We start from the raw sequence: 27807 nt of genomic DNA, 5'->3' as shown, positions 1-27807 counted from the left end.
TCCTCTTATACAGTAGAAACACACACAAACCCTCAGATGTGCATATCATGGACAAAACTTCTTACAGATGTAGGTTTTTGTGTGAGTTAGTTGGTTCTGGACATGATTAATATAAGATATGAGTGAAATGATTCATAATTCTCTAACATATTCTGGTTTTAGTGAGTATTATGTAAATACTATACCAACTCTTCATGCCTGCATTGAAAAAAAGTACCAGAGATGCACAAATATAAACAACACTATGACTCATAAAAGAATATCATAAACCTGCAGAGATACTGAAATCCTCAAAGCCATACAACATTTTATTATCTCTCTTTTAAAACAATATTTTGTCTTAACCAGACACATTTTGGTCTGATTTGTGATGCTGAGACAGTTTCACTGACATGATGCCAGCTTTAGAGGCAGTCAGCTGAAGGTTAAATGAGCAGATTACTCTTCACTTCAGTGAGCAGCTTCATTCCGCAAGGAAGTGTGAAAAAAGGGCGTGTATGAGACACCACAGAGCCATTAGAGAATCTCATCATACAGCGATCCTCATTTAATGATCTAATTTATAACAACAGAGGAAATGACAAAGCAGACACATGGGTATAAATCAGTGTGTTTATTTTAGTGTCTTAATAATTTAAGAGTGTGGGTTTGGTGCTCCTCTTGGCGTGTGGCGCTGCACCGCCGTGACCTTACAGTATCTGCCGTAGTGATCTAAAGCCTGTCTTGCTCTCCATCTTTGGACACACAGATAAACTACAGATTATAAAGATCCTGTCTGCCTCCGCCGCCCCGTTCGATCCATCGACTGGGAGGCGTCAGTCTAATAAGGCACGCGTAGCTTAACAAGTAGAGGCAACATTCCTGAGTGGCCTCTTGGACAGAAAATTAGCAGCTCACATCAGTCTTACATCAGTCTCTATGGAGACCGCAGCCTCTACATGCTTAATGCACTATCAGCAAACATTAAAGGCCGACTAGGTGGAGGATTCATACTCTCACATTGAATCTAGGCTACACAGATCACAGACAGCTGTGCTCTGAAGCTGGTTATACTCTCATTATCCAGTCTGTGTACCAGTCCCTCAGGCGGTGACAGAGGTTAATCTGTTATAGCGCTGTAAGTCCCCCTGGGGCAGTCGCCTGCGATGAGATGAGGCTGAAGCGGTAAGTGTGTCTGTTCTGGTCCTGTTGCTGTTTTTTTGGGCTATGGTGCCGTTGATCCCTCCTGTTTCTCTTTGTAGATTCGCAGGATGGCCGTACACACAAACTGGAACTGACACTGAAACACACAACATGCAAAGTGTTACACAACACCGCTGTTATTGAAAGGGTGGCAGTGGTGGAAAGTAACAAAGTAGATTTACTCAAGGACTGTCCTTACGTACAAATTGGAGGTACTTTTACATAAAGTGGCAGTAGGCAGTATATTTTTGGCATCATTGGGGAAAAAATCCACAATAACCTTTCAGCATATTGTAATTCAAGTGTTCTGAGAGAAAACTAGACTTCTGCACCTCATGGCTCTGTTTTCAGGCTTTAAAGAATCAAGCCCGTGACGGGAGACTTTGACCAATCACAGGTCATTTCATTGAGAGAGCGTTCCTATTGGCTGTGCTCCGGTTATGTGACTGGAACTTGGTGTTCATCACCAGATTACACAATGGCGGCGGCGTCACAAACTTTCTCATTTTACAGCTAAACCCTACACTACAAGATGATCCTGAAAACATTTGAGGTGAGTAATAGAAATTAACGTAACATAATACTGATTCATATTTGATCAACGCTGCCTAGTATGACCGTTTGGTCCGAGTTTGTGAGTGACTGACAGCTGGCTCTCATAGACGGCAGCTGGACAGCAGACCTCAGATCAGCTCTTAATGCTTGTTTTCATCCGGTCTGTGAAATCTTGCAGATGCCGTTAGGAGCACCGGAGGACACCGAGGTACATGATTTTTTTCAGGTTACCCGTTTCATGTACTACTGTCAGGATATAGCGACCGTTTTATAAAAATAACTTTTTTAAATCATATTTGCTCCAATCTCGCCTACTTCAGCTTTAAGTACAAATTGAAGGTACTTTTACTTAACTTCAGTATTTCCAGTTAAAGCAACTTTATACTTCTACTCCACTACAACCCTTGAGGCAATAATGTACTTTTTACTCCATTAAATTTTTCTGAAAGCTATAGTTATCAGTTTCTTTTCAGATTACAATTTTTCACACCCAGTGAAAACCATATACTGTATCTCCAAATTTGGTGATTGCGAATTTGAATTTCTCTGATAAACAGAAGGATGCAGTGCTCCTTTATGGGTTGAGAACATTATCTTACTTCTTAAGGTAAATAAACTATTCAAACCTCTCTTGCTGAAAACAGCGCTGTTTTTCTGAGCTCATGAGATACGTGGTTCTCACAGGACAGTGACACTACAAACATATGATGATCTTATAGGATATGATACATTGCTGTATGACAGTGATATAAAATCATTGAAAACAGCGCATACAGATGAATGCAGCAGTAATATTAATCCAAAAACATGTTAATAGTAAAACATTGACATTTTACTGACTAATGAGTACTTTTGATACTTTAAGTAAATTTAGCTGATAATACTTTCATACTTTTATGTATTTAAGTTTTGAATGCAGGACTTTTACTTGTAGTGGAGTATTTTACTTGTAGTGGAGTATTTTCAGTGTGGCATTGCTACTTTTACTTAAGTAAATGATATGAATACTTCCTCCACCACTGAAGGGTAGTACTGATTATATTCTATATTTTCCAATGTTATTAAATTCCATGAAAAGAGCAAAATCAACAATCCTACTAACAAGTATTGTCTGTGAAACCAAAGCCTGATTCAGCTTATTCTCCTGTGTCACAGAGCTCCAGTGTTGTCCAAAAACTGTTAAAACACATCAATGAGCCAGCACTCACTAAAACACCAAATACGTATTAATACGCAGCTGAAAATAGTCCTCAAAAATGCACTTTTTACTACAGTTTGAGTAACATTTTCTAAAAACGGCAGTGTCCAGCTGTTTTCGCCTTTTTTTCTTTACTCCTCTATGACAGATAAACTGAATATATTTGAGTTGTGGACAAAACAAGACATTTTAAGGACGTCATCTTGGGCTTTTGGAAACACTGATCGACATTTTTCACCATTTTCCGACATTTTATAAACCAATCAACTAATTGATTAATCGAGAAAATAATCAACAGATTAATCAACAATGAAAATAATCGTCAGTTGCAGCCCTAACCATGTTCAACATCTTAGTTTAGCATGTTAGTTTTTACATTTGCTAATTACTGTAGCACTAAGTACAGCTGAGGCTGATGGGAATGCCATTTGTCATTCAAATTAAAAATTTGACTTGATGACGGCGCTGGATATAAAAGTCAGCGGATCACCAAAGTAATTTCAATTCACCCAGAGGAAGACATAAACGCATGTGCCAAATTTCAAAAGTTGTTGAGACATTTCACTCAAAACCACAAATGTCGACCTCATGGTGGCGCTAGAGGAAAAGTCAGAAGATCACAAAAAGTCAGTAGGATTTGTTGTCTTGAAATCATCAATATCTGGACAAAATTTCATGGAAAATCACGGAATAGTTGTCCAAATATTTTAGTCTGAACCAAAGTGGTGGTCCGACCAACCAATGCTGCTAGAATCGCTAAAAATAAAACTCCATCTGCTGAGGAAGACTGTGTGATACGATTGAAAGCTCCAGAGCAGCTACTGAGTGGACCTTGTGATGAGATTGATCTGTCAACTGTGTATTTGTGACCCATTTTCAGTGTTTTACATTTCTAGCAAAAATCAACAGTGTCACAGACGGGTAAGGAAGCTGGAAAGTATTGCAAGACTAACATTGTTTTGGTCTTTTCATGGGATTTGTTGATGATAAGAAAGACATAAAATAATGCTTTATACATCAACATATGGCTCCTTAACATGACGGTTTGCCCTCTGACTGTGCATGTTTTCCGTCACTGCGACACAAACATATGAGGGAAACCTGAGGAAGCGTTCCATCAGCACAAAAACATCAAGAGAGAAGAAGAAGCCTCAGGGACTGGATCGCCTTTCAAAATAAGGGCGATCGTGGTGGCAGCAGTGGCCTAGAAGCAGGCTTGTGACTGGAGGGCTGCCACATTCCCAGCACACTACCTCCTATCAAAGCATGAGTAACACTTTCCTCTCCCTCGACAAATACCGCTGAGGTGCCACAGAGCACGGCTTCCAACCTCAGCCTGCCTGCTCCAGCACATCAGTGTAAAACTGTGGATTAATGAAGGTTAAAGATGACAGGACCGAACAGATGTCAAAAACATTGGCCACTTGTGAAGTGAAGTCTCCTCTCTATTATGAAAATTCCTGAAGTTCTTTACATTGTATTTTTAGAGAAACTCTAAGCAATCTAACAGCTCCGTTAAACCAAATTTCGGACATTTCAAACTAATTGCAGTGAGCCTAATGAAATATAAAAAAACATTTTTTTTTTTTTTTTTTTTTAATTAACACATGCATTTGAACAGCTGGTATTGTGCCAAGAGCAAGACGGTGGCTAAGATGCTGGACAAAAATGTAATTTTGAAAATATAGAGGAAAAAACACCTCTCAAACTACGACTAGCTCCACAAGTTTCCCCCCCAAACCTTCTACATGATCTTTACTTGCACTCTTCTGTTAAATGGAAATGTTAAATAGACAAACACTAACGTTCTCTGTGGTTACATCCCACCTTCTGTCAAGTCTTTTACTTGACAGATATTCTTATAGACCTTTTCAAACTTGTATTTCCTGTTCCAGTGTATGTGATGGTGCCTTCAAATGGGGTCGCGTTTACCGTGTTCACGAGAAGAGTCCATATGTCCATTGTTAGCCTCCGTGGCTTCAAGACACCAACAGTAACACTTGAACGCAAAGCAAATTGTGTACACGACTTCCCATGTCATAAACACGAGCTCACGAGTTTCATCTGAAGGCACCATGAAACAAGGTGCAAGTTTAACAAGTTTTAGACGACATGTTGAAGACAAATCAGCTGGACATTATGGTAATCAAACGCTTGTAATGTGCTACGAGATTTTTTTGAAAATACAGACAATTCCCCCCTCTACTTTTCTTATTCCTAAGTTTGTTATTATCTTTTTATATTTTTTTTTATTCTTTCTTTCTTTTCATTCTTTATTTGTCACATGCTGTCCCCTGTTACTCATTTGTACGTTTTTTATGTTTTGTAAACCAATGACAACTGTTGTTGCCTGTGTATTTGTTAGTATGTCCAAATTGTCTACATGTGTACGAACGAATTTGTGAATAAAGCGGGGAAAAAAAGACAATGAGTATTGAAGACGGCTTAAAATTCTCTCAATCGGCAGGTTATCAAAACAAAGAAATTAATAAACCCTTGTTGTTTCTCCGTACCGTGGTCTGAACCATCATGGCTCGCTGATCTCTCTCTGATTTGACAATGTCCAGCGGGGATACCGGCCGACGCTCATCCAACAGATTCAACGCCGTCTCCATGGTGATCAGAACACCTGTACGTCCAATGCCAGCGCTGAAATACAAAACAAACACAGCATTTAGTGTATAGTAGAGTGTACAGTACATGAGGGCAGTGTTCAATTAGAGTAATCCACTACTATGTGTGTTTTACCTGCAGTGTACCATTAGTGGCTCGTCACCTCTCCTCCTCTCCCTGACCGAGCTGATGAACATCAGGAAGTCTGAGGGGTCATCGGGTACGCCGTGGTCTGGCCACGCCACATACTGCAGGTGTGTGACTGCACGTTCCTCACCCAGCTAACACACACACACACACACACACACACACACATGATGAAAGTCAGATTATCAGAGAGAATTTAAGTATTTCATAACCTGTATTTAAATCTCTGCAGCGCCACAGGCTCACACACTTTCAGCATGTGGGACAAGAAAAGGGTGTAGCGGAAAAAACTGAGCAGGTGAGGCGAACCAACCTGCATGTGATCAGTAGGTGAGATTAGGAAGTGAAGAGGGACACAGAAAGATGAAAAGAGGCGGGGAGGAGAATGGCTGAGTTTAGAGTTTCTAATGGTCATGTGGCCCGTGACTCCATGCAGGGATTAACTCGCCCCGCCAGAGGAACAGATGGGCCCACACAGCAGTATCTGTGTATGCATGTGTGTGTGCCGTCATACTTCATGTCTCCTTGAGCATTATTTATGTATTTACCTGTTTGAAGTCAATGTGGAAAAACTGCTCATTTAATTTGATTATCTGCCATATAAAGTGTTTTAAAACTTGATCAGATAAAGACCTCTCAGAAAGACCCGCCCACCTACACCTACATGCAGTTAATACACTCTACCGCACACGCCCACCCACGCACTACACAGACCGAGCCACCCACACGGAGGTGACTGTATGTTGGCTGTGGAAAGTTTGCTGCCTGTGGCGAGCTCTGTTAGGTGACATATGGTACAAACATGGTACATGTCACTGCAAACATACAAACAGAAAAGCTCGGTGTTGTGAGACCATTGTCATGATTTGCTTCATAATTGATTAATCTGCTATCCATTTTCTCGAGTAACTTTTGGCCTATATAATAAGATCAGAAAGCAGTTAAAAAACGCCCATCGTAATGTTTCATAGCTCAAGGTGATTTCAAATGTCTTGTTTTGTCTGAGCAAATGTCCAAAACCCCCAAAATATTGAATTTACTATAATGTTATGACAAGGAAAAGCAGCACATTTTCACATTTGAGAAGCGTAAAAAATTGATTTTGTCATATAAAAATGACTTAAATGATTATTCAAGGGCTCGACTAACACTCATACAATTTTATTGACTAATCGGTTTTGTTGATTTAATCTACAGATCTGTAAAACTGAGTTTCTCCAAAAAGAATAACACAAAAGCACCACCTTAAATCTTGTGTTTACCAGAGATGTGCTCATAAGTTTCTTGGAAATAAGTCATTCAGCATGAAAAAAGCATAAAAAATGACTAAAGAAATCTTAGTCGACTAAAACCAAAATGACCGATTAGTCGACTAATCGAATAAGAGAGGGCTGCCTTAGATTATTTGATTATTAAAATAGTTGCCAATTAATTTTCTGTTGATCGATTTATCATCGCAGCTCTATTTGCTACTGTACCTGTGTGTGTGTCAGAGTGAACTGCCGCGTCACGTACGCCAGGTTACACTCCTCAGAGTGACACTTCACTCTGAGATGACCGTAGTCCTTCACTTCTGGTGGATGCGGCCAGTATTGGTGGCATTTGGTCTGCAAGTGTGTGACATAACCGACAAATTACATTACATGTGACATGAGTCATCAGTCAGGATTACAATGCACTACTGCTGCTACATCAGCTGCGCTCTGCTCTCATGAAATCAAACTCATATTCAACGGCGTTGTATGTTCCACCCGGCCGCCTGAGAAACAAAAGCAATTCATCAGGAGCAGGATGTGAACTGATTGTGAATTTGCGTGCATGTGTGTGTGTGTGATCGTCAAGTGGAGAGAAACTCAGGGCACTTGACGAATGTCAGGAAAATGATCAATTAATGAAAGCATCTGGTTACCAAGCAACAGCTGAGAGAGAGACATCTTCATTCAACAAGACCTTGATATCTCGCTGCCTCTGTGTGGATGTGTCTTCACCCTCAAATTATTCCTCTCATTGGCATCCTGCTCACACTTTACATTTAGCTATTCTCTATACTGTGAGACCCTGTAATTACAATTACAGCGCCAATTTATTTATTTTTGTGAGCAAACATCATCGCTGAACCTTGTAATTACAGTAATCATGTACTGAGTAAAACATGAAACTGCATGTAATAGTGTGCTAGTAGTGCTGCAGTAATCACTGTGTTAAAGGGACAGTGTGTAACATTTTGGGGAATCTACTAGCAGAAATGGAATATAATATTCATAACTATGTTTTCATTAGTGTAAAATCACCTGAAACTAAGAATCGTTTTCATTAGCTTAGAATGAGCCCTTCATATCTATATAGGGAGCGAGTCCTCTTCACGGAATCCGCCATGTTGCTCCGCCATTTTTCTACAGTAGCCCAGAACGGACAAACCAAACATTGTTTTTTTGCGTCCGAAATTCCACACTAACATACTATTAATTATGTTTAAACAGTACGTGAGATATTTTAGTATGTCCGAAACCATAGTATGAAACCAATAGTATGCCAATTGCATACTATTTCCAGTGAAAAGTTGGACATTACGGCGACATAAATATCCCACAATGCAATGCGGTAGTGATGACAACGTTCATATAAGACGCTGACAGACAGCTCTGTAACGTCAATAATGCTGTAAGTGCAGGATTCACTTTGCTAGGCGTAATTTATATTTTAAATGAATTCACTTTGATTCTCACAAACCGTTGCTTTGGTCACATGAGGTTGGCACGTGTTACCATGGTTACACGACTCCAACCGGCAAGGAGGCTCTCAGGAAGTGACGACATCAATTACAGTTCAGTGCGTCCGAAAAGATACATACTACTGTTTATTCATACAGAAGTCTGTTGAACGATAGTACACGTATTGGGTATGTAGTGTATAGGATGTGATTTCGGACGCAGCCGGCTCTTACGAGTACACGATTTTTACGTTACCTGAAGGTCACCGTAGTTCTCCTACATGTTTGTGGAACTGTGCTAAGGTGAGCTGCAGAGTGCAAAACCGTGGTACCGCCAGCCACCGTCTGACTTCCGTTGCTCCTAAAGTAGTGTTATTATGGTAAGGATGGCCTCTGAGGGAGGTGAACGTGTTACCACGGTTTTGCACTCGGTGGCTCACGCTACCGCAGTCTTGTAAAGGGAGGAGTGAGCGGAGGGGTACTCAGTTGGTTGCAATCTGCAACCACACCACTAGATGCTGCCAAATCCTACACACTGTCCCTTTAATGTATCTGTGATTTTAAACTGTAATTTCAGGTGTTTCCCTCTCTGTTTACTCATTTCCATTCCTGTGTAAGTGTTGCTGTTTACAGTATAAAAGACTGAATGCATGTATACCCGTCCCCTCTCTGTCAGAGTTGTTAGCATGATGATGGTGTGTGACTGTTGCTCCCAAACAGTCTGCCAAAAGTGAGTGAAGGTCTGTGGCAATGGACCCTGAGCCGCAACATAACGTAAACACACACCAGACCCTGGGGGCGCCACCTACGAGACAGACAAATAAACACACACAGAGGACGAGTTTACATTCAATGTCAGACGAGGACAAGAAGACACTTCACATCAGTGATGCGCACCGTGATGTGGCTGGCGTTGATGTAGTCCTCCTGGCCCTGGAGCACCACTCTGGTGGCATCGTCTGAAAGGAGAGCGCGACAGCAGCGTGTGAGGGTCATTACAGAGCCGTCGACGCACCGCAGGCTCAACCAATTAAATTTCATGAAGTGCTACAGCGGTGAGCTCCAGATCAAGGTTAGACAGGTAGCACAGAGCTGTTCACCAGGTAGAGAAGAGACGAACAGCAGGGCACAGACACACACATATATAAGTATAAGCAGCACTTACAAGGTAAAACATCCTTATATCGATTCTTGTCCATGTTCTCAGGCAGCCGAGAACAGTTTAGTGTAAGACCAGGCTTCCTCCTGTATAAATTCTAGAAATTACAAGCATACAAACACACGCTTTGCACGTAAACACACAGAAACATACACAAACAAAAACTCAAATTCCAGGCCAGTGACAGCATCTTTGTTTTAGCTTGTCCGAGTGAAGATTAGGGCCAACATCTGTCCCAAAAACAGCACTTAAAAGGCTCATTATGATCCAAAATAACTGAGCGGGACAAACTAAATCCTTAAAATAAACATGTATTTTGGTCCGGCTCATAAATACACTTTTAAATACCCGCTCACTGTTTAGCTCCCACCTGCATTTTACCTCAAAATGGAAACAGAGTGTGCCAGACTGTATTCCTCTCTCCAGCTGTCTCATCGATTCCTCCAGCGTCGTGACCCGCTCCGACTGGCCAGGTGACAGCTTGTCTCCCTGTGATTGGATGGTGAGTTTGAGAGCGGGAGGCAACTGCAGCAGGGGTGCCGCCCGGCCAGGACCTGGAATCCAAGGACAGTTCAAGGCTCTGATAAATATTCATAGGAACATGACAGACAGTGTGCCCACTCATATCACATGCTGCTCCAGCAGTTTTGTGTCTCTGTGAAGACACACACACACACACACACACACACACACACACACACACACACACACACACACACACCTCTGCGTCTGATGAGCAAGGCCAGCTCTCTGGAGTGCGACTCTCTGCTGGCTCGTATGAACATGACAACCTGATCATGTGTGTGTTCAGAAATGTCTCGACCGTTGATGAGCACCAACAGGTCTCCCTCCAGGATTTTGGGCTCACATTGACCTGCCTACAAACAACACAGACACAAAGCTGACATCTCCACACCAGATGTTAACCTGTCTTACAGTCTAGGGCTTAGAGCTACACCCGATATTAGTATATTATATATCAGTATCAGTGTATACGTCAGCAGCAAGAAATTGCCGTGCAGAAATGATAAACTAGGTTTGAGGTACTTTACAAACAGTGTCACATACATACATACTATCCACCAGAGAGCTCTGTCAGGTTTATTTTTCAACTGTAAAATGTTTCGCTGAGTATTTATCTTGGTCACAATTAAATCAAAATAAAAGATCTAAGGGATCCAAATCAAGATATTTTGTTTATGTTTTGTCTTCCTTTAATTACTATTGGCCGATATATCGTTATCGGATTTTTTAAGTAAGGGACAATGTGCAGCAAGCCGGTCCTTGTTGCGAAATAAACCCTGGCGGGAGGGGTGTATTTCACAACAATGACCCGCTCGCTGTACATTATCCCACTTATTACAGGGCTACTTAAAAAATTTGACACAAAAAATGCTCCTCTAGAGTCCAACATCAGAACTGCGTCCATAGCAACGGTCTGTTATACATAGCAACGGTCTGCTACAAAGAAAATAACAGACCGTAGAACGCCGTGACCAATAAAAATCAAATATTAAAGCTGTGTAATAAACAAATATATTGATATCTGTATCGGCCTCAAAAATCCAGTATCGGTCAGGCTATATACTAACGTTTATAATAACGTTATGATAACATTTTATTATCAATTAATCTGATTGAATTAAATCGACTAATCATCTGAAAATAGTGAAAAATCCACAATATCCTGAATCCAAATATGACATCTTCAAAATATAGTTTGTTTTGTCTGACCAACAGTCCAAAAACCCAAAGATATTTAGTTTATTATCATATTGGCATTTTTGCCTTTTCTGGTTAGCAACTAATCAATGAATTGACTAATCGTTGCAGCTCTTTTTCATATCTATTCATCAGTCCATATTGTGTTTACATTTCATCATCATAAAGTTATTATAACACCACCCGGAGACGGCACGCCGTCAAAACACAAACACGTCCGAGTCTGTTCTTACCGGAGAGTCCGGTTTTACATGCGATATGGCTAGAGGCATCTTCTGATCCACTCCACCCTAGGAGGAGTTAGGAAATTAAATGGAGAAAGAGTGGAGACATAATGTGTGTAAACAAATTAAAAAATCATAAAACGTTGCCTGCCACACATGAGGGTAAGAGACACACAAAGAGTGTAAGAGAGAGACCCACTTTAACATTGAAGCCAAACTTGCCGTCATGATCGGGGGCAATGCATATTAGCATCAAGTCACCGTCGCCGAGAGCACCCTGCACACACACAAGTACTCAGAATCAATGGACACATGGATGCATATACAGTAGTACAGTTATTTAGAGTTGATGCTGAGATAACGGACCTTTTCGTAGTGGTGTGAGCTGTGGTCACCGTCCTCCTCTCCTATACTGTCATCAGTTTGCAACAAAGCATCATCCGTCCCCTGGCTATAAGAGCCAGACAGGCTGAAAGAGAGAAAATAAAGAGATTTTTTTTCACCCTAATTTGCAGATTAACAGATGACTTTCAGATGTAATAATAGTACAATTTATGACTACTCTCATATCAGAATATTTTTTTATCCTATGTTTAACATAAATGCTTTGACAACACTAATGTTTCGACAAATATTGCAATTGCAATTATTTTCTCAAAATTAAAACACAGGCATATCTGAAGGTCTTCACAGTATTAACCATGATAACTTTGTACCATGTTTTCCCAAATTTAACCACTTTCTATCCTACCAAACATTCAGATATCAAAATAATACAGAGTGGTGCTTCTTCTCTCTTGAATAAAATCTCTGGCCGAGGCTAACTAGTGGAGAAAGGTGCAATAGGGCTGCACGATTTTGAAAATTATCTAATTGCGATTATTTTTTACTGATATTGCAATTGCAATATGATTTGCGATATTAGAGGAAATGATCATTTTTACATCAGAATTCTCATTTTCATTGAAAAACTGAAATTTTTTTTTGCAGGAATCTGTACCAAACAAAGATGTTTTCTTAAGTCTGTAGAATATGATGTGTCGGCCAGGACATCTCTGCAGCACAACAATTTATTCATTTAAAATGGTATTTTGACACACATTTTGCCTTTAACAAATATTGCAATTTCCTCATCATAATGTGATTTCAAAATTGCAGAAGACCATATTGCGATTTCGATAACATTTTGATTTATTTAATTTCAGCCCTAAGGTGCATGCACAAACCTTGTTAAGCAAACAACAGCTGCTAAACCTCTTCTCAGGTTGAAGCTTTGATTGGAATTTATTAGGCCACAAATCTTCATCTACCATTGAGAATGATGTAATTTGTCCCGCCCTAACAGGTTCAACAAACTGCTAACACGAGACTCAGGAAGATGTCCCTGGGGTGCATCCTAAGTCTCTTTCAAATTGCATCCACGTTTCCCTCACTTGCGTCTCTCCATGCATTCCTGATGGGAGGGATGTTAGGAACAGACTTAAATGAGGGAAACATGGATGCACTATACACGCACACACAGTCCTGAGAAGTGTCTTATCAGCCAGATTAACTGAAAACACATGTGTGGGCGTTCAGAGGCTTTAAGTGGTTTGACCAACTCACTGAATTAACGTTAACTAGCTAAATCTTAGTAATTTGGTGTCATTAATGCTGTAATTTAAAAAGGCAGCTCTTTCGATTCAAGCACTGCATGAAATCCAATTGCAATGTTGCTATAAAATTGATTAAACTCTCAGCCCTAACATACGTCATGCCACCAAAGCCCACTGATTGAGAGAGATGTTAAGGGTGCGCCTAAGAAGTAGACAGATAACATTTCTGTTGTAACTGATACTAACTGATGCGGCGAAGCGTCTCCGTCGCTGTCCTTGCTGCTGCTCACAGACGACCTGTAAGTGTAGAAGACGTCCTCCCCCTCCGACATGTCTTTCAGGTCATTGGTCAGTTCGACTGAGGACGGGCGAGGTTTACGGATGCCGTGGCGAACTCGAGGACTTCGCCTGCCGGAGAGACAAACCAGCAAAACCAGGTGAAATTATCAAATGACATGATATGAGTCCAAAGAAGAGAAGCTGAATTGATGTCTGACGACAGCTGAGAACACATAGTTGTGGTTGATCCTGCAGGTCGTACCAGTTGGGGGTGTTTGGGGGCGATCTAGAGGGCAGACTCTTGGTCTCAAAGTTCTCTGATGATATCGACCTCTTCAGGACCGGGTTCCACACCATCCCTCCCACCACACGCTGGCACACTGGACCGCTGCAAATCAGGAAGGAAGAGAAAGAACATTTTCAGTATTTCTGAAGAGAACGTACATGTGAATGTACATGTACAGATGCAGGCTCACCTCTCAGATTGACTGTTGCCAAGGCCCAGGTGTTGTGTTATCAGCTTTCTGTAGGACTGAACTGTGCTGTTGTTGAGTTTGAGGCTCCTGGAAGTCCGATTAGAGCAGAAGAAGGAGTGATGATCCACACAGGACCTCCACAGGTTCTTACAGGTCTTGGGACAGGGCAGAACTAGAGACACCTCACAATCCTGTGTCTCCCCCTGCAACATACAGAGCTTACAATTTTCATAATGCTTTATAATGTTGACACAACTCCAATATTCAAGGTCACATCTCTAACTGAAGCTGCCCAGGTTGCATTTGTTGCCAGCAATAAAAAAAACAATGAATGATTTATTACTTTTCGCAAATATAAACACAGACAAAACCTGCCAAGAGTGTGGATATGAATCATTCAATCAATGCTATATTCACATCGATGTAGACTGTGAAGTAGTCAAGTGTATAAATTATTATGTCCTAATTCTAGCTATAATTACAGCTTGATGTAAAAGCAATCAAAAAAATTGTGCCGACTCCAAACTTTCAATGGATTTATCAGCAGAGTGTGGAGAGCAATTAAAAGCAGCAATTTGCTCAGAGCAGATATTCAAACTATTAAAGAGGACCTATTATGCTAATTTTCTCATTATTTGTATTTTGGGTTTCTACTAGAACATGTTTACCCGCTTTAAAGTTTAAAAAACGCTTTATTTTTCTCATACCGGCTGTTCTGCAGCACCTCTTTTCACCGTCTCTCCCCCCTCAAAAAGCAAAGTCTGCTCTGATTGGTCAGCTGGCCCACTCTGTTGTGATTGGTCAACTGAACCAAACTCTTTGGACTCTGTTCCAGCTCCGTTCTAACTAGCTTTGTTTGAGGGCGTGCCAAACTAACCGCTAGGCAGGTTTTATGCAAATGTGTTACTTAGTGACATCACCATGTTACAGAAGAAAAGGCGAGACTTATAGCGAAGCGTTTCAGGCAGTTCAGGAGCAGTGTTTCTGTGGGGGAGAGTAACTCCTTTTGGCGTGGACTTTCGGCTTTGTAACTTCACAAATCTTTGACATTCACAAAAAACGATATAACACACTAATTGGAAAGGGAAAAAGAACACAAAAGCAAAATAGGTCCTCTTTAAGAACAAATGAATGGTAGAGGGACTCACATGTTTACGTTTCAGGTGTATAAGAAAGCGTTTCCTCTTGAATGAAATCTTGATGATGTTCCCCCTATATGTGAAGAATTCAATTGATTGACGGAATAAGAATAAAATACAGGAACAAAGACGTGTAATTAGTGTCATCGTCACTCACCAGGGGAAGAAACTGGAGCAAATCATATTACAGAATATCGCAACACCGCTGGAGGCCAAACCCACCGTCAGAGGGGCGTCGTTGGTGTCCTGAGAGACAGAAAGATGACAAAAAAGTGTCATGCATGAGAGGAATAAAGAGGAATTACATGAAAGTTTAAGCGAGGGAATCGCTCTACCATGGCAGCATGCAGCTCCACGCCGTACAACTCCAGCGTCCGTGCTGTGTTGAGGAAACACAGCTCTGCTTCGCTCTGCTTCAGCCCCCTGGGAACACACAGAGTCACAAACAAAGCCAACTGCACAAGAAACTGACTGTTTACTAGATGTAATGCAACTGTCTGAATTACTTGTGCTGTGGATGTAGTTCCTCCACTTTAGACAGAAAGTCTTCATCCTGCTCGGGCATGAAGTGGCACTTGGAGAGGTAACCGGGGAGGCGAGACGGACAGTGATCCCCCATCTCCGCTGCAGGTGATGGAAAGAGACACTGAGCACATAACCAGATCCACACATTCACACACTGACATCTATTATAGCCATTACAGGATGGAACTCTTTACCAAATCAAGTTACTAAAACAAATACCAGAGCCACTTTCAAGAAAGCATTAAAAGCGTATTTAATGCATTAACTACATGAATGATCAGTTGATGCTTCTGGCATGCTGATGTTTTTTGTTTGTGGTGTATTAAGGTTTCAAATAGGTATATATTACTGCATGGAAGCTCTGGTATATAATGTGATTTGTTTGAATGTATATAATTGTTTGATTTCTGTGTCAGACCCCAGGAAGACTAGCTGACTTCATGGTGTGAGCTAATGGGGATCCTAATGAACTAATAAACATCTGGGGTATTATAAGAGAGCTGCTGCTTATTGAGAGCATCCTCAACAGGACTAATTACTCACTCAGTTATTATTAAGTCATTAATCATTTGTTTCTCTAGGAAGAGATCGGACTTACATTGCACTGCGTACGAGGCCAGTACTACAGCTGCACTCAGCGGGCACTGCAACCTGCAATCATACTCCATGATTACACATTGTAACAGTTAACTGTACACAGGGGGGCATGGGTGGTTTGTTTGTGTGTTACTAACCGTCCTTCTCTAATGTCACTCCTGATCTGGAGGAAGTACAGGTGCCTGCAGGGGCGAGACAATAGGAACTTTACCGACCCACGCCTTCATTTTCATCCATAATCCCACAGTGAAAAGGACTTTTCTGAGTCACACAACTTCTCCAGATCAATATCTAGTGATATTTGACTGCAACGCATAACAGAGACATATACTAACCTTGTCTGTTCATGCTGCAGAGAGTTAGGATCGGAGATGAAGAATCGTACTCTGAAGTTCAGATAAAAGGGAGACGCGAGACCTGCAGAGAAATGGAATATATCTATAGTCGCAAGTTCCCCTCGATCCTCTTCTCTCCTACGCCTCCTATCTATAAATGTATTTAAAGGGGACCTATTATGCTTTTTCCCTTTCCTTTTGTGTGTTATATAATTTCTTTGTGCATGTAAAAGGTCTGCAAAGTTACAAAGTCAAAAGTCCATGCCAAAGGAAGTTACTCTCCCCCTCAGAAACACTAATCCTGAACTGCCTGAAACACCTTGATTTGAAGTCCCGCCTTTTCTTCCGTAACGTGGTGATGTCACCAAGTAGCAAATCTGCATAATACCTGCCTAGCGGCTAGTCTGGCACACCCTCAAACAAAGCTAGTTAGAGCGGAGCTGGAGCAGAGTCCAACGAGTTTGGATCGGTTGACCAATCACAACAGAGCGGGCCAGCTGACCAATCAGAGCAGACTGGTCTTTTTGGGAGGGCGAGGCAGGAACTCAAACAGAGTGTTTCAGACAGAGGGTGAAAAGAGGCGCTGCAGCACAACCGGTATGAGAAAATTAAAGCGTTTTTGAACATTAAAGATTGTCAAAATGTTCTGCACCTGAAAATAAGCATAATAGATCCCCTTTAAATATATTTTAAAACAGAACTGTATTTGTCTAGACAAGTAATTCTGCGTAAAAGACAGTGAATTCTCTGTAACCAGAACAAGCCAGATACCTTTTATCTGCTTCTTCAAGGGTTTCTCAGGCTCCAACCATCTCTGAGAGAAAAGAAATTCATTAAGTATAATGGCTAACTAGGGCTAAAAAAAAACATTTATGTAAGCATACCCTGTGGTTATCATCGTCTAAACAGCAATCAGCGAGCACAATGCGCTACAATCCCAGCCCCGAATGTGCAGCAGATGAACAGTGAGCTCACAGGAGAGTGTGTGTTGGCTGTGATTGAGGCGATGGCTGTGCTGGATTCTCTGATCTGCAGACTGAAGAGCTGCCTCTCCTGCAGGCCCAGGTGGTCGCATACTTGGTCCAACAGAACCACACCTTCATCCTGCTTCTGAGGGATAGAAACAACAAACAAATATTAATAGCAGCCAAAACTTTGTGTGGCATTTATTTGTATATGTATATATACCGTGCCATATGCAGCAGTAGTACCTAATGCATGGATAGGGAGGATTATTTTGTTTTTAAACAATATTCTCTGAGGTTATTTTAAATATTAAAAATTGTTGTAAATCAGACAAAAACAATTAATAATCCATACATCCAGGTGAAAATAAGATCTCCATCTGCAGCATAACACTCTGTAGTTTAACTATTAATCACTCTGAGAGATAACCCGCAGCTCGTCTGCATTTTTTTCTTCACACCTTTTGTTACCGGAAGCACATTCACACCACAAGAGGAGCGTGTTTATTGTAAACTACAGCGAACAGTGAGTTCTTGCAGCAGGAAAAAACATTTTTTATGTGTGTGGACACAACACCCGAGTGTAGATCAGTTTAAACAGGCCATGCCTCCCTCAAAAATCTTATCTAAACACAAGAAACACAGCTGTAAAAAAAAAAAGACAGTAATGGAGAGTTTAATATTGGAAACAACCGCAGCGCTCTCCCGCCGTTCACACAAAGATGCTGCACAGCTGCTGTCCCAGAAAGCAATATCTGTGATTGCCTTTCTGCATGTGTGTGTAGGCTTGTCAGTGTGTGTGTGAGTACACTGCTGTCAGGCTGCGTACGACATGATATGCGGGTGATGTAAAGGCTCCTCTTAAGAGTGACAAGCTCTGTAGGCTGCAGGTGACTGAGTGTGTCCTTCACACCAAGGTCGCTGTGTTAAAGGAGAGATGTGGATCAATGGGAATAGGAAAGAGTAGTCGCCCACTGTATGATGCACAGAGACAGACTGGAGCAACATATGATCTCCTGGAAACAGTGTGTGTGTGTGTGTCTCTGTGTTACGCACGCTGACTCTGAAGGTCTCGATCGTGCCGTCCAGCAGCTGAACTAGGCAGAGCAGGTCCGGTTTTGGCATGTCTGTTACCACGGTAACTCTGCCTTCCCTCTCAAGACAAACACCCTGCCCTCAGCTCGTCACTGAGTGGGGACCTGGAAACACACACACACACACACACACACAACCACAAAAACAGTGTCAGATGTTTCCAGGCTGTTGTCTTCCAATGAAAGCACCTCCCTCAGGATGACACTGTGTGTGTGGTGAGTAATATGTGTGTGCTGGATGGAGCATCGGCTGCGGTGAGTAATGCAGCGTGAATGCAAAGGAGTGACTCCTTGTGTGTGTGTGTGTGTAACTCCTTATTATTTGGCCTGGGTCTGAACATGTCCCTTCCCTCTCCCTGCTGCTCTCCCTCTGCGTCTCACCGCCTTTCACAGGCAGCTGAATGATAAGAATGTTAAACATTTTCAGAGTCGAACACGCCCATCTACGCTACAGCTGATCTCAGACCAGCCGCTGGGGAGCACACAGCAGGAATAAAAAATACACACATACATGCACTACTAATGCAAAGCCAATAGCTTTGTGCATCTATATGCATGCAGGTGTATGTACGTACATGTGTCCTGTCTTGGTTTCCAGTTGAACGATTAATGGATCCAGGCCGGCCTGTCCAACACTGATTCTGGAAGGACACACAGTGTTTGAGTTAATGTTTGAACACAGTGACACACACTGAATATATTGAAACAGAGCTGGCCCCCAGTTTGGTCACTTGTTTTCCATAATAACCCCTCTCACAGGCAGGCAGGCCTCTAATGAATTTACAAGTAAATGCTACATTTAAAAGCAGATCCATCATAATGTAGAGACTTCACTGGGTGCATCTATTTCTGTTATGTTTTTTATACTTTATTTTTTCAAGGTTGTTTTCATATATGCAATTTACAGTTCATAATTACAATAGTTTATAAACCATTTTTTAAGTAGATGAGCTTATAGACAAACTCATTAGAGTACACTAGAGAAAACAACTTCAACATTCAAAATTGAAATAAAATTAAGAAAAGAAATAATTATAATAATAATAACAATAATAATAATAATAATAATAACAATAATAATAATTAAAATAAAGAATAGAGTTAAAAAAAAACAAAAAAAAAACACACATAACAAAAATAATAATACAAAAATATTTCTGATATGTTGAGATTTGTGGCCACAGATGAGGATATAAAATATCTGACTTTATGATGCTTTTTAATACATATTCTCTGGCATAGCTTTACCTGTACAAGCTGGAAGTGTAGCTACATGGTAGGACATAATAACACCTCTCACAGGCAGGCAGGCCTCTAATGAATTTACAAGTAAATGCTACATTTAAAAGCAGATTTATCATAATGTAGAGACTTCACTGGGTGCATCTATTTCTGATATGTTGAGGTTTCTGGCCACAGATGAGGAAATAAAATAGAGTTATCTGACTTTATGATGCTTTTTAATACATATTCTCTGGCATAGCTTTACCTGTACAAGCTTGAAGTGTAGCTACATGTTAGGACATAATAACACCTAGCATTGCTGTTAGTTCACCAAACACACACACATACAGATGAATAAACAACAGGGCCTATCTGGGTGGATTAGGAGGCCCATGTATTTATGTCCCAGTTACTGGATAATGAACTGTGCTGCGTGACCTCGCTGTACTTTGACCCGCAGCGACAACAAGGAACCTGTTGACAGCCTGAACTTCTCTAAAGCTGCACCCTAAAGGAGGAACTCTTCACCTGGCCAACTTTCCTCACACCGCCGCGTAACTACACATTATTGTCTGTTTTCTTTGGGAAGACAATGTTTTAAAAGACAGAGAAACAAAGATATGTGTACCTCAGTCGTCCCTCTTCAGAGACAGATCATGTCCTCAGACTGTCCGCTGTGTGAGAGCCTCGGGACGGGTTGCGTCGGAGCGGAGCAGCCAGGTAGGTATAGAGTTAGAGTTAGAGTTAGAGCTAGGTAGGTAAATATCCGGGACAAGTTTCTCATCCCTGGCTGCTCGAGGCGCTGCGCTGATTCCGCACGGACCCGCCCCTTCGCCGCGCCGCGCGCGCTCCCGACTGGATGCGCGCTCTAGAGGGGGTGTATGTATGTTTATATATAATATATATGTATATGTATATAATGCTACATTAATATATATATATATACACATATATTATACTATATTACTTTTATATATATATATCATATATATATATATATATATGATATATATATATATATATATATATATATGATATATCATATATATATATATATATATATGATATATATAATGCTACATTAATAATATATATATTATACTATATTACTTATATATATTGTTACAACCCGGCTCTTAGGTTGCAACAAAAATGGGAGTGGAGACGAGGTAAATGCAAAAAGTATCAAAGTTTATTTACAAAACACTAAAATCATGAATAAATGTAAAGATTATTATCAGTAATCAGTGGTGTAGGAGTGCATGGATGCCTGTGTGTGAGAGCATATAGAAAAAGAGGAAGAACAGCCGCGCCGTGATGTCCACAGGAATGGAGTGATGTGCGTGCATGGAGAGAGAGAGAGCGCGTTCTGAATGGCGAAGAGGGTTTTATAGTCAGCGCTACACCGGGCCCAGGTGTAGCTCATCAACCCATCATGTCCTCATGTCCCCGCCTCAACCAGAGCCTGCAAGAAACAAAAGAGACCAGCGAGCCAGCACACACCTAGTGGTGGGGAGGGGTCGTCACAATATTAATGTAGCATTATATATATATAATATATATATATATTATTAATGTAGCATTATATATATATTATATAATATATATATATATTATATAATATATATAGTATATATATATATAAGTAATATAGTATAATATATATATATTATTAATGTATATATATATATATATATATATATATATATATATATAATATATTACTTTTGATACTTTAAGTATATTTTCCTGACACTGGCTATGTACTTTCAGTAACGTTTTCATTGAAGGAGTTTTACTTGTATTGAAGTATTTTTACCGTGTATTATACTTTTATTTAGTTTTTATTTTATTTAGTTTTATTTTATATACATAAATATATATATATATACATATATATATATATATGTATGTACACACCTTTTTATTTATTTATTTATTTTTCATTTAATTTTTTTCTACATATTTTTTTTATTTTTATTTTTATAATTTCTAATGCTGATGTTGTTTTCTTTTGTGTATGTCTTGTTTTGTTTGTTTCTAAGCTCATTACTTAAAAGTTTGTTTATACACTTTTGTAAGTATGAACTGTAAATTGCATATATGAAAACAATCTAGAAAAAACTAAAGTATTAAAAAAAATACAGTATTAAAAGTAAAAGTGTTCAAAGCAGAAAGGTTGCCGCTGTGACTTATTATACTATTATATATTATATCATTCGATTATTATTACTCATGCATAAATGTAAAAGCAGCATTTCATTGTTGTAGTTGGTTGAGGTGGAGCTAATTTTTCTTATACAGGACTGTAAATAATGATTATTCTCTTTATGGATTAATCTCCAGATTAAAATGAAATGCTTGTTATGTCCAACCAACAGTCCAAACCTCAAAAGCATTAAAAATAAATTGAAGTTATTACAATGGGCGTAATTAAAAGAGAGCAAATTCTCATATTTGAGAAGCTGGAATCATTAAATGTTTGTCATTTCTGAATGAATAATCTCTTAAATAATTATCATAACAGTTCCAAATCAATTTTCTAACAGTCAATTAATTGATTTATCAGCTAATTGTTCAGCTGTACTTGTATATACTGCTGTGTAGTTTAATATATAAAAATACATCATACTTTATATGTTTTGTATGCTAAAACCTTAACTTGTAAAGTAACTTTAATTGTCAGATAATTACACTGGAGTAAAAAGTACAATATTTGCCTCTAAATAGTGGAGTAGAAGTATAAAGTTAGCTAAAAGAAAATACTCAAGAGAAGCACAAGTATCTCAAATTTGTACTTAAGCACAGTACTTGAGTAAATGTACTAATATAATGATTATTGCTGTTATAAGTATTAGTAGTTTATCATACAATGTTTACATGTGCATTGATAGCATCACTCAAAGGCAGACATGTAACTTACCATTATTTTCATCATCGATTAATCTGTCAATTATTTTTTCAATTATTTGATTTATCATTTAATCATAAAGAAAAAATAGTTTACTTCAAGAAAATCCTCTGGTTTGCTGTCTCCATCTACAGGACATTTGAAGTACTACTGCTGTCATGTGTATTCAGCATGAAAAATGTACTGTATATACTGTGTGTAGACTAATGACTTATTGCATTAAAACACTCCCACAATCACATTTGCAAGCATTTATAAAGGTTATATATTTATAAATATTTTCCTTCTTACATATAGATCACACTTATGCCTAAAATTAAATTTGTGGTCAGTGGTGGATGAAGTATTCAGATCATTTATTTAAGTAAAAAATAGTAGTACGACATTGTAAAAATACTCCATACGAGTCCTGTTTTGAAAATGCTGGATGAAAGTACAAAAGTATTATGAGTGAAATGTACTTTAAGTATCAAAAGTAAAAGTACTCAATGCAGAAACATGATCCCTGTGAGTTTTACAATACTAACCTATATATTATATTGCTGAACTATCATTACTGATGCATTCTAAGTAGCTCATTTGTATCTATTTATATACCGTTGGGTAGTTTAATCTATAACAATGCATCATATTTGATAAATACAATTTTAATTTGTGAAGAAACTAGTGACTAAAGCTGTGAAATAATGTGGTCCTCTGACTGCCTGGAGGCTGTCAACCTCAGCAGGCCATGACTTTGCTGATCTGCACTCTCTATTGTTTTTGTGTTAAATGTAATAAATAGACCTTTTTTTTTCACAGCAGACATTTTGACATGTCACAGTAGGAAAAGCACAGGTGAAACTGATAACATTAACAATGCCTCAGTTCCATTAAAGCTGCAGTGGGTAGAGATGGTGCAAATATGATTTTAAAAAGTTATTTTTATAAAACGGTCACTATATCCTGACAGTAGTGCCTGAGACAGGTAATCTGAAAAAAAAATCATGTGCCTCTGTGTCCTCCGGTGCTCCTAATGGCATCTGCAAGATATCTCGCGAACTACAATCAAATGGTCAAACTAGAAAGCACTGATCAAATATGAATATTATTATTAATATATTCTGCTGCTGTGATGTCTATTTCTTACCTCAAATGTTTTCAGAAACATCTTGTTGTGTACTGTTTAGCTGTAAAATTAGAAAGTTTGAGCAGTTGAGGAAATACCAAGCACCGCCCACCAGCCGAAGCACATAGGAACACTCTCTCTCTGAAATGACCTGTGATTGGCCAAAGTCTCCCATCACAAGCTAGATTTTTTAAAGCCTGAAAACAGAGCCATGAGGAGGTGCAGAAGTCTAGTTATCTGTCAGAACACTTAAATTACAATATGCTGAAAGGTTATTATGGATTTTTTACCCATGATGCCAAAGATATTCTGCCTGCTGCACGTTTAAATGTCCCAGTAAGATATTCCAGTGAGCCAGCATTCACAATACCAGGGCCTCCACTATTTGGACTGCAGCCATCATTAATGTTATTAAATACAGCTGTGCTTTTCCTACTGTGACAAGTCAAAATGTCTGCTGTGAAAATGGTCTACTGTGTTGGTTTTAAGCATAACCCTGTGTGGATTCCCTCCTTGTCACAATCCATGAGCCAGTTTGTGACAAAGTACAATATGTTTTCTTTGGCCATGTAAAGTAATACATATCTAATAAGTGTCTAAACAAATACAATCATCCTTATCCTACACAAATTCAAGAAACCAGGAAGTGCTTTAGTGTAGCCTAGCTGCAAATCAAGATTTGATCCAACATTCCCAATGTCAACCACAAATATATCTGCAATATGTATGACTCCCAGATCTCTGACTGTGTGGACACTACCATGAGATAAAAAAAACATGACAGATATCACTAATTTAAAAGTTAATGACGGTTGAAAATAAGATTGGTTCTTGAATGAGCTAATTAAGGAAAGAGTGGATGATGATGATAATGGAGCTATAATTGAGACCAGAAATTGCAGAGGGGCTTTAGGTGTCAGTATGAATGCGGTTCAGCCTTCGCCTCCTGTTAGGCCTGAAGCTGAAGCAGAGAACCTGTCCTGGTGAGGTTGGCTGATCCGCTGTAGGATTCCTCTCTTGTAGGAATGCTGTTAGATTGTTGAGATGTGTGCGTTGTGTTCAGTGTCACCTGTTGCCTGCCTGGAGAAGCAAAAACCAGCTGCGGCCAGTTCCCAGTTAGGCCAGTTAGAGTGATGTGACAAGAGGTGCTGAGGGCGGTCGGTCAGACCAGCAGAGACCAGTTCACTTTGGGGTGACCCCCCCTGCCAGCACTGTAACAGAGAGGGACGTCCCCCCCTGTTGCTGTCTGAGGATCAGCTTTCTGCAGCCGTGACCAAGACACCCTGTACCAACTCTGAGCCCAGCAAGTCCAAATTTAGAAACAGAGACACAGAGACAAACTTGACGTTGTATCAGTATCTGCTCTCCATGTCCCATTTATCTCATTAACACCCTCTTATTCTGATCTCGTGTTCCTCTATTGCTCATTTCCAGTTTAAGACAATACTTCCTGTTAAACCTCTGGCCTTATCTTGTGACAAAGCCCAGTTTTTTACATACGCATACACACATATACAGTACACATACCCATACATATACACATAAATGGATAAAGAGTTGGTTGTTAAAGGCGATAAAGTAGACTAATATAAACCACATTACGTTCTCCTTAAATTATTTTATCAAATCAGCTGAAGTCTGAGACAAAGCCTAGTTTTATCTACCATATGAGTGGTTTACCTATAACTTCTTTTGCTTTTACTGATGGAAGAAATTCATCTTTGCACCTCTCTGTCTTTCTCGGAAGACTCAAGTTGCTCTTTCTATTTCCATTTATTACATAATCACATGATGATATCAATTTGTGCTTATATAATTCAGTCCCCAACAGGAGAATTGTGATTTAATAGCATCTGAATGTCTGGAGTGTATATAAACTGCTGTGATATAGAGCAACCAGCCACTCTGGCTGTAAGTGAGATGCGACAGGAGTTTGGTCGTATATCACAAGCATGAATCTGGGTCTGTGATGGTGTGGACAGGCCCTGTCCCTTCTCAGTTGTGCAGCAGCCACATGAGACAGGACGACAGATACAGAGCCTTCATGTGCTGGAATATCGTCACGACTTTACACGCAAAGAGTTGTTTCCATGACCCATTAACTATACTTAGGTTCAAAAGGATAGCGTGTGCTGCAAATCTCCGGTCATGAAAAAATGAATGTGGGTTGGGTGGTGTTGATTTTTTTCTACATGGTGGCGATCACACACTCACAGTGATTCAGTACATGTATCACACACTCACAGTAATTCAGTACATGTTGCCACCCACTCACAGACTTACTGGTGGTATACATTCCTCCCTCTAATCAGCTGTGACTAATAAAGAGGCCAAGAGAGGAGTTCCTTTGATAAGAAAGTTATTAGGGTCACTTCACAGACCGCGTGGGTACAGGGCAGTGAGCTCAGTCTGACGCCTTCACGTGCCAACAACTTGTTTCCTCAAGACCTGAAGTATTTTGCTAGGCCTACTTGTTGCCTACTTTTCACTGTGTTTTTGTCTCCCCCTTTTGTAGTATGGATTGTAGCTTCTAACCCATTCATTTGGTACCCATTTCAAATAAGACACCCCTCATAAAGGGTTTATAAACTGTAACTAATGGCTTTATTAATAGTTTATGATCAGTTATAAACCACCGATACCAGCAATTTTCAGGTTAAAGCATTGTGAGTTTTTTAATTTATTGTGAGCTATCAAATCTGAGATTATTATTACGAGAATAAAGTCATAACTTTACGAGAAAGTTGTAACATTACGAGAATAAAGTCATAACTTTACGAGAATAAAGTCATAACTTTACGAGAAAAAAAGTCGTAATATTTCGAGAAGAAAGTCATAACTTTACGAGAAAAAGTCGTAATATTACGAGAATAAAGTCATAACTTTACGAGAAAAAAGTCGTAACATTACGAGAATAAAGTCATAACATTACGAGAATAAAATCATAACTTTACGAGAATAAAGTCATAACTTTACGAGAAAAAAAGTCGTAATATTTCGAGAAGAAAGTCATAACTTTACGAGAAAAAGTCGTAATATTACGAGAATAAAGTCATAACTTTACGAGAAAAAGTCGTAATATTACGAGAATAAAGTCATAACTTTACGAGAAAAAGTCGTAACATTACGAGAATAAAGTCGTAACATTACGAGAATAAAGTCATAACTTTACGAGAATAAAGTCATAACTTTACGAGAAAAAAAGTCGTAATATTTCGAGAAGAAAGTCATAACTTTACGAGAAAAAGTCGTAATATTACGAGAATAAAGTCATAACTTTACGAGAAAAAAGTCGTAACATTACGAGAATAAAGTCGTAACATTACGAGAATAAAGTCATAACTTTGCGAGAATAAAGTCGTAACATTACGAGAATAAAGTCATTACTTTACGAGAAAAAAGTCGTAACATTACGAGGATAAAGTCGTAACATTACGAGAATAAAGTCATAACTTTGCGAGAAAAAAGTCGTAACATTACGAAAATAAAGTCATAACTTTACGAGAAAAAAAGTCGTAATATTACGAGAATAAAGTCATAACTTTACGAGAAAAAAAAGAAAATAACATGTAAAATTACTACTTTATAATATTATGACTTTATTCTTGAAAACTCTGATTTCTTTTTCCCTCAATGTGGCCCTAATATTCGGTCGTACCGTCGTACCATAGACCTACAACAATGATAAATAAAAATGAAATGTAAACAAAAAACACTTATTCATATATATATATATATATATTTATATACAGTTGTTATAACGAAGTCTGTTCCCCGTCGAATAGTGTTCCCTCATGTTAAAATGATAGCGCCCCACTGTAGCGATTGGTAATAAATTAAGAGGTATGAATAGCTCACTTTTATACCGTATACATAGTTTTATTTTGTGTATCTATTGTAGCCATGACATTGATCCAGTCAATCAGTATTTAAAGCAACGACCTATGCCAGGGGTCAGCAGCCTTCCTCAATGTGGCCCTAATATTCCGTTGTACCATCGTACCATAGACCTACAACAATGATAAATAAAAATGATTTCCATTTTTATA

General features: G+C 39.3%; 1 protein-coding gene across 2 annotated transcripts; it reads right to left on the bottom strand.

Annotated features, from left to right (window-relative positions):
- Positions 1-594: 594 nt before the first annotated feature.
- Positions 595-20563, bottom strand: ptpn3 (protein tyrosine phosphatase non-receptor type 3). 2 transcript variants are annotated; one of them, XM_037784551.1, is made up of 27 exons: positions 20368-20563; positions 19091-19156; positions 18478-18620; positions 17432-17566; positions 17228-17270; positions 16457-16538; positions 16259-16303; positions 16123-16175; positions 15506-15623; positions 15335-15422; positions 15157-15245; positions 15009-15072; positions 13861-14063; positions 13647-13772; positions 13352-13513; positions 11877-11979; positions 11710-11787; positions 11520-11576; positions 10286-10442; positions 9946-10118; positions 9571-9661; positions 9303-9364; positions 9064-9210; positions 7174-7302; positions 5684-5829; positions 5449-5584; positions 595-1279 (listed from the first exon to the last, which is right to left on the bottom strand). In XM_037784551.1, the coding sequence occupies exons 3-27, from the start codon at positions 18544-18546 to the stop codon at positions 1205-1207; spliced, it is 2631 nt and encodes an 876-aa protein (XP_037640479.1). In that variant the 5' UTR covers positions 18547-18620; positions 19091-19156; positions 20368-20563; the 3' UTR covers positions 595-1204. The 2 variants fall into 2 exon arrangements, with proteins under 2 accessions (XP_037640479.1, XP_037640480.1); XM_037784552.1 differs by lacking the exon at positions 9064-9210.
- Positions 20564-27807: the final 7244 nt, after the last annotated feature.

The sequence above is a fragment of the Sebastes umbrosus genome, chromosome 11 (assembly GCF_015220745.1).
Source record: "Sebastes umbrosus isolate fSebUmb1 chromosome 11, fSebUmb1.pri, whole genome shotgun sequence".
Taxonomy (NCBI): domain Eukaryota; kingdom Metazoa; phylum Chordata; class Actinopteri; order Perciformes; family Sebastidae; genus Sebastes; species Sebastes umbrosus.
Note: the sequence above shows the minus strand (reverse complement) of the source record. Positions and strands in the feature narration are given on the sequence as shown.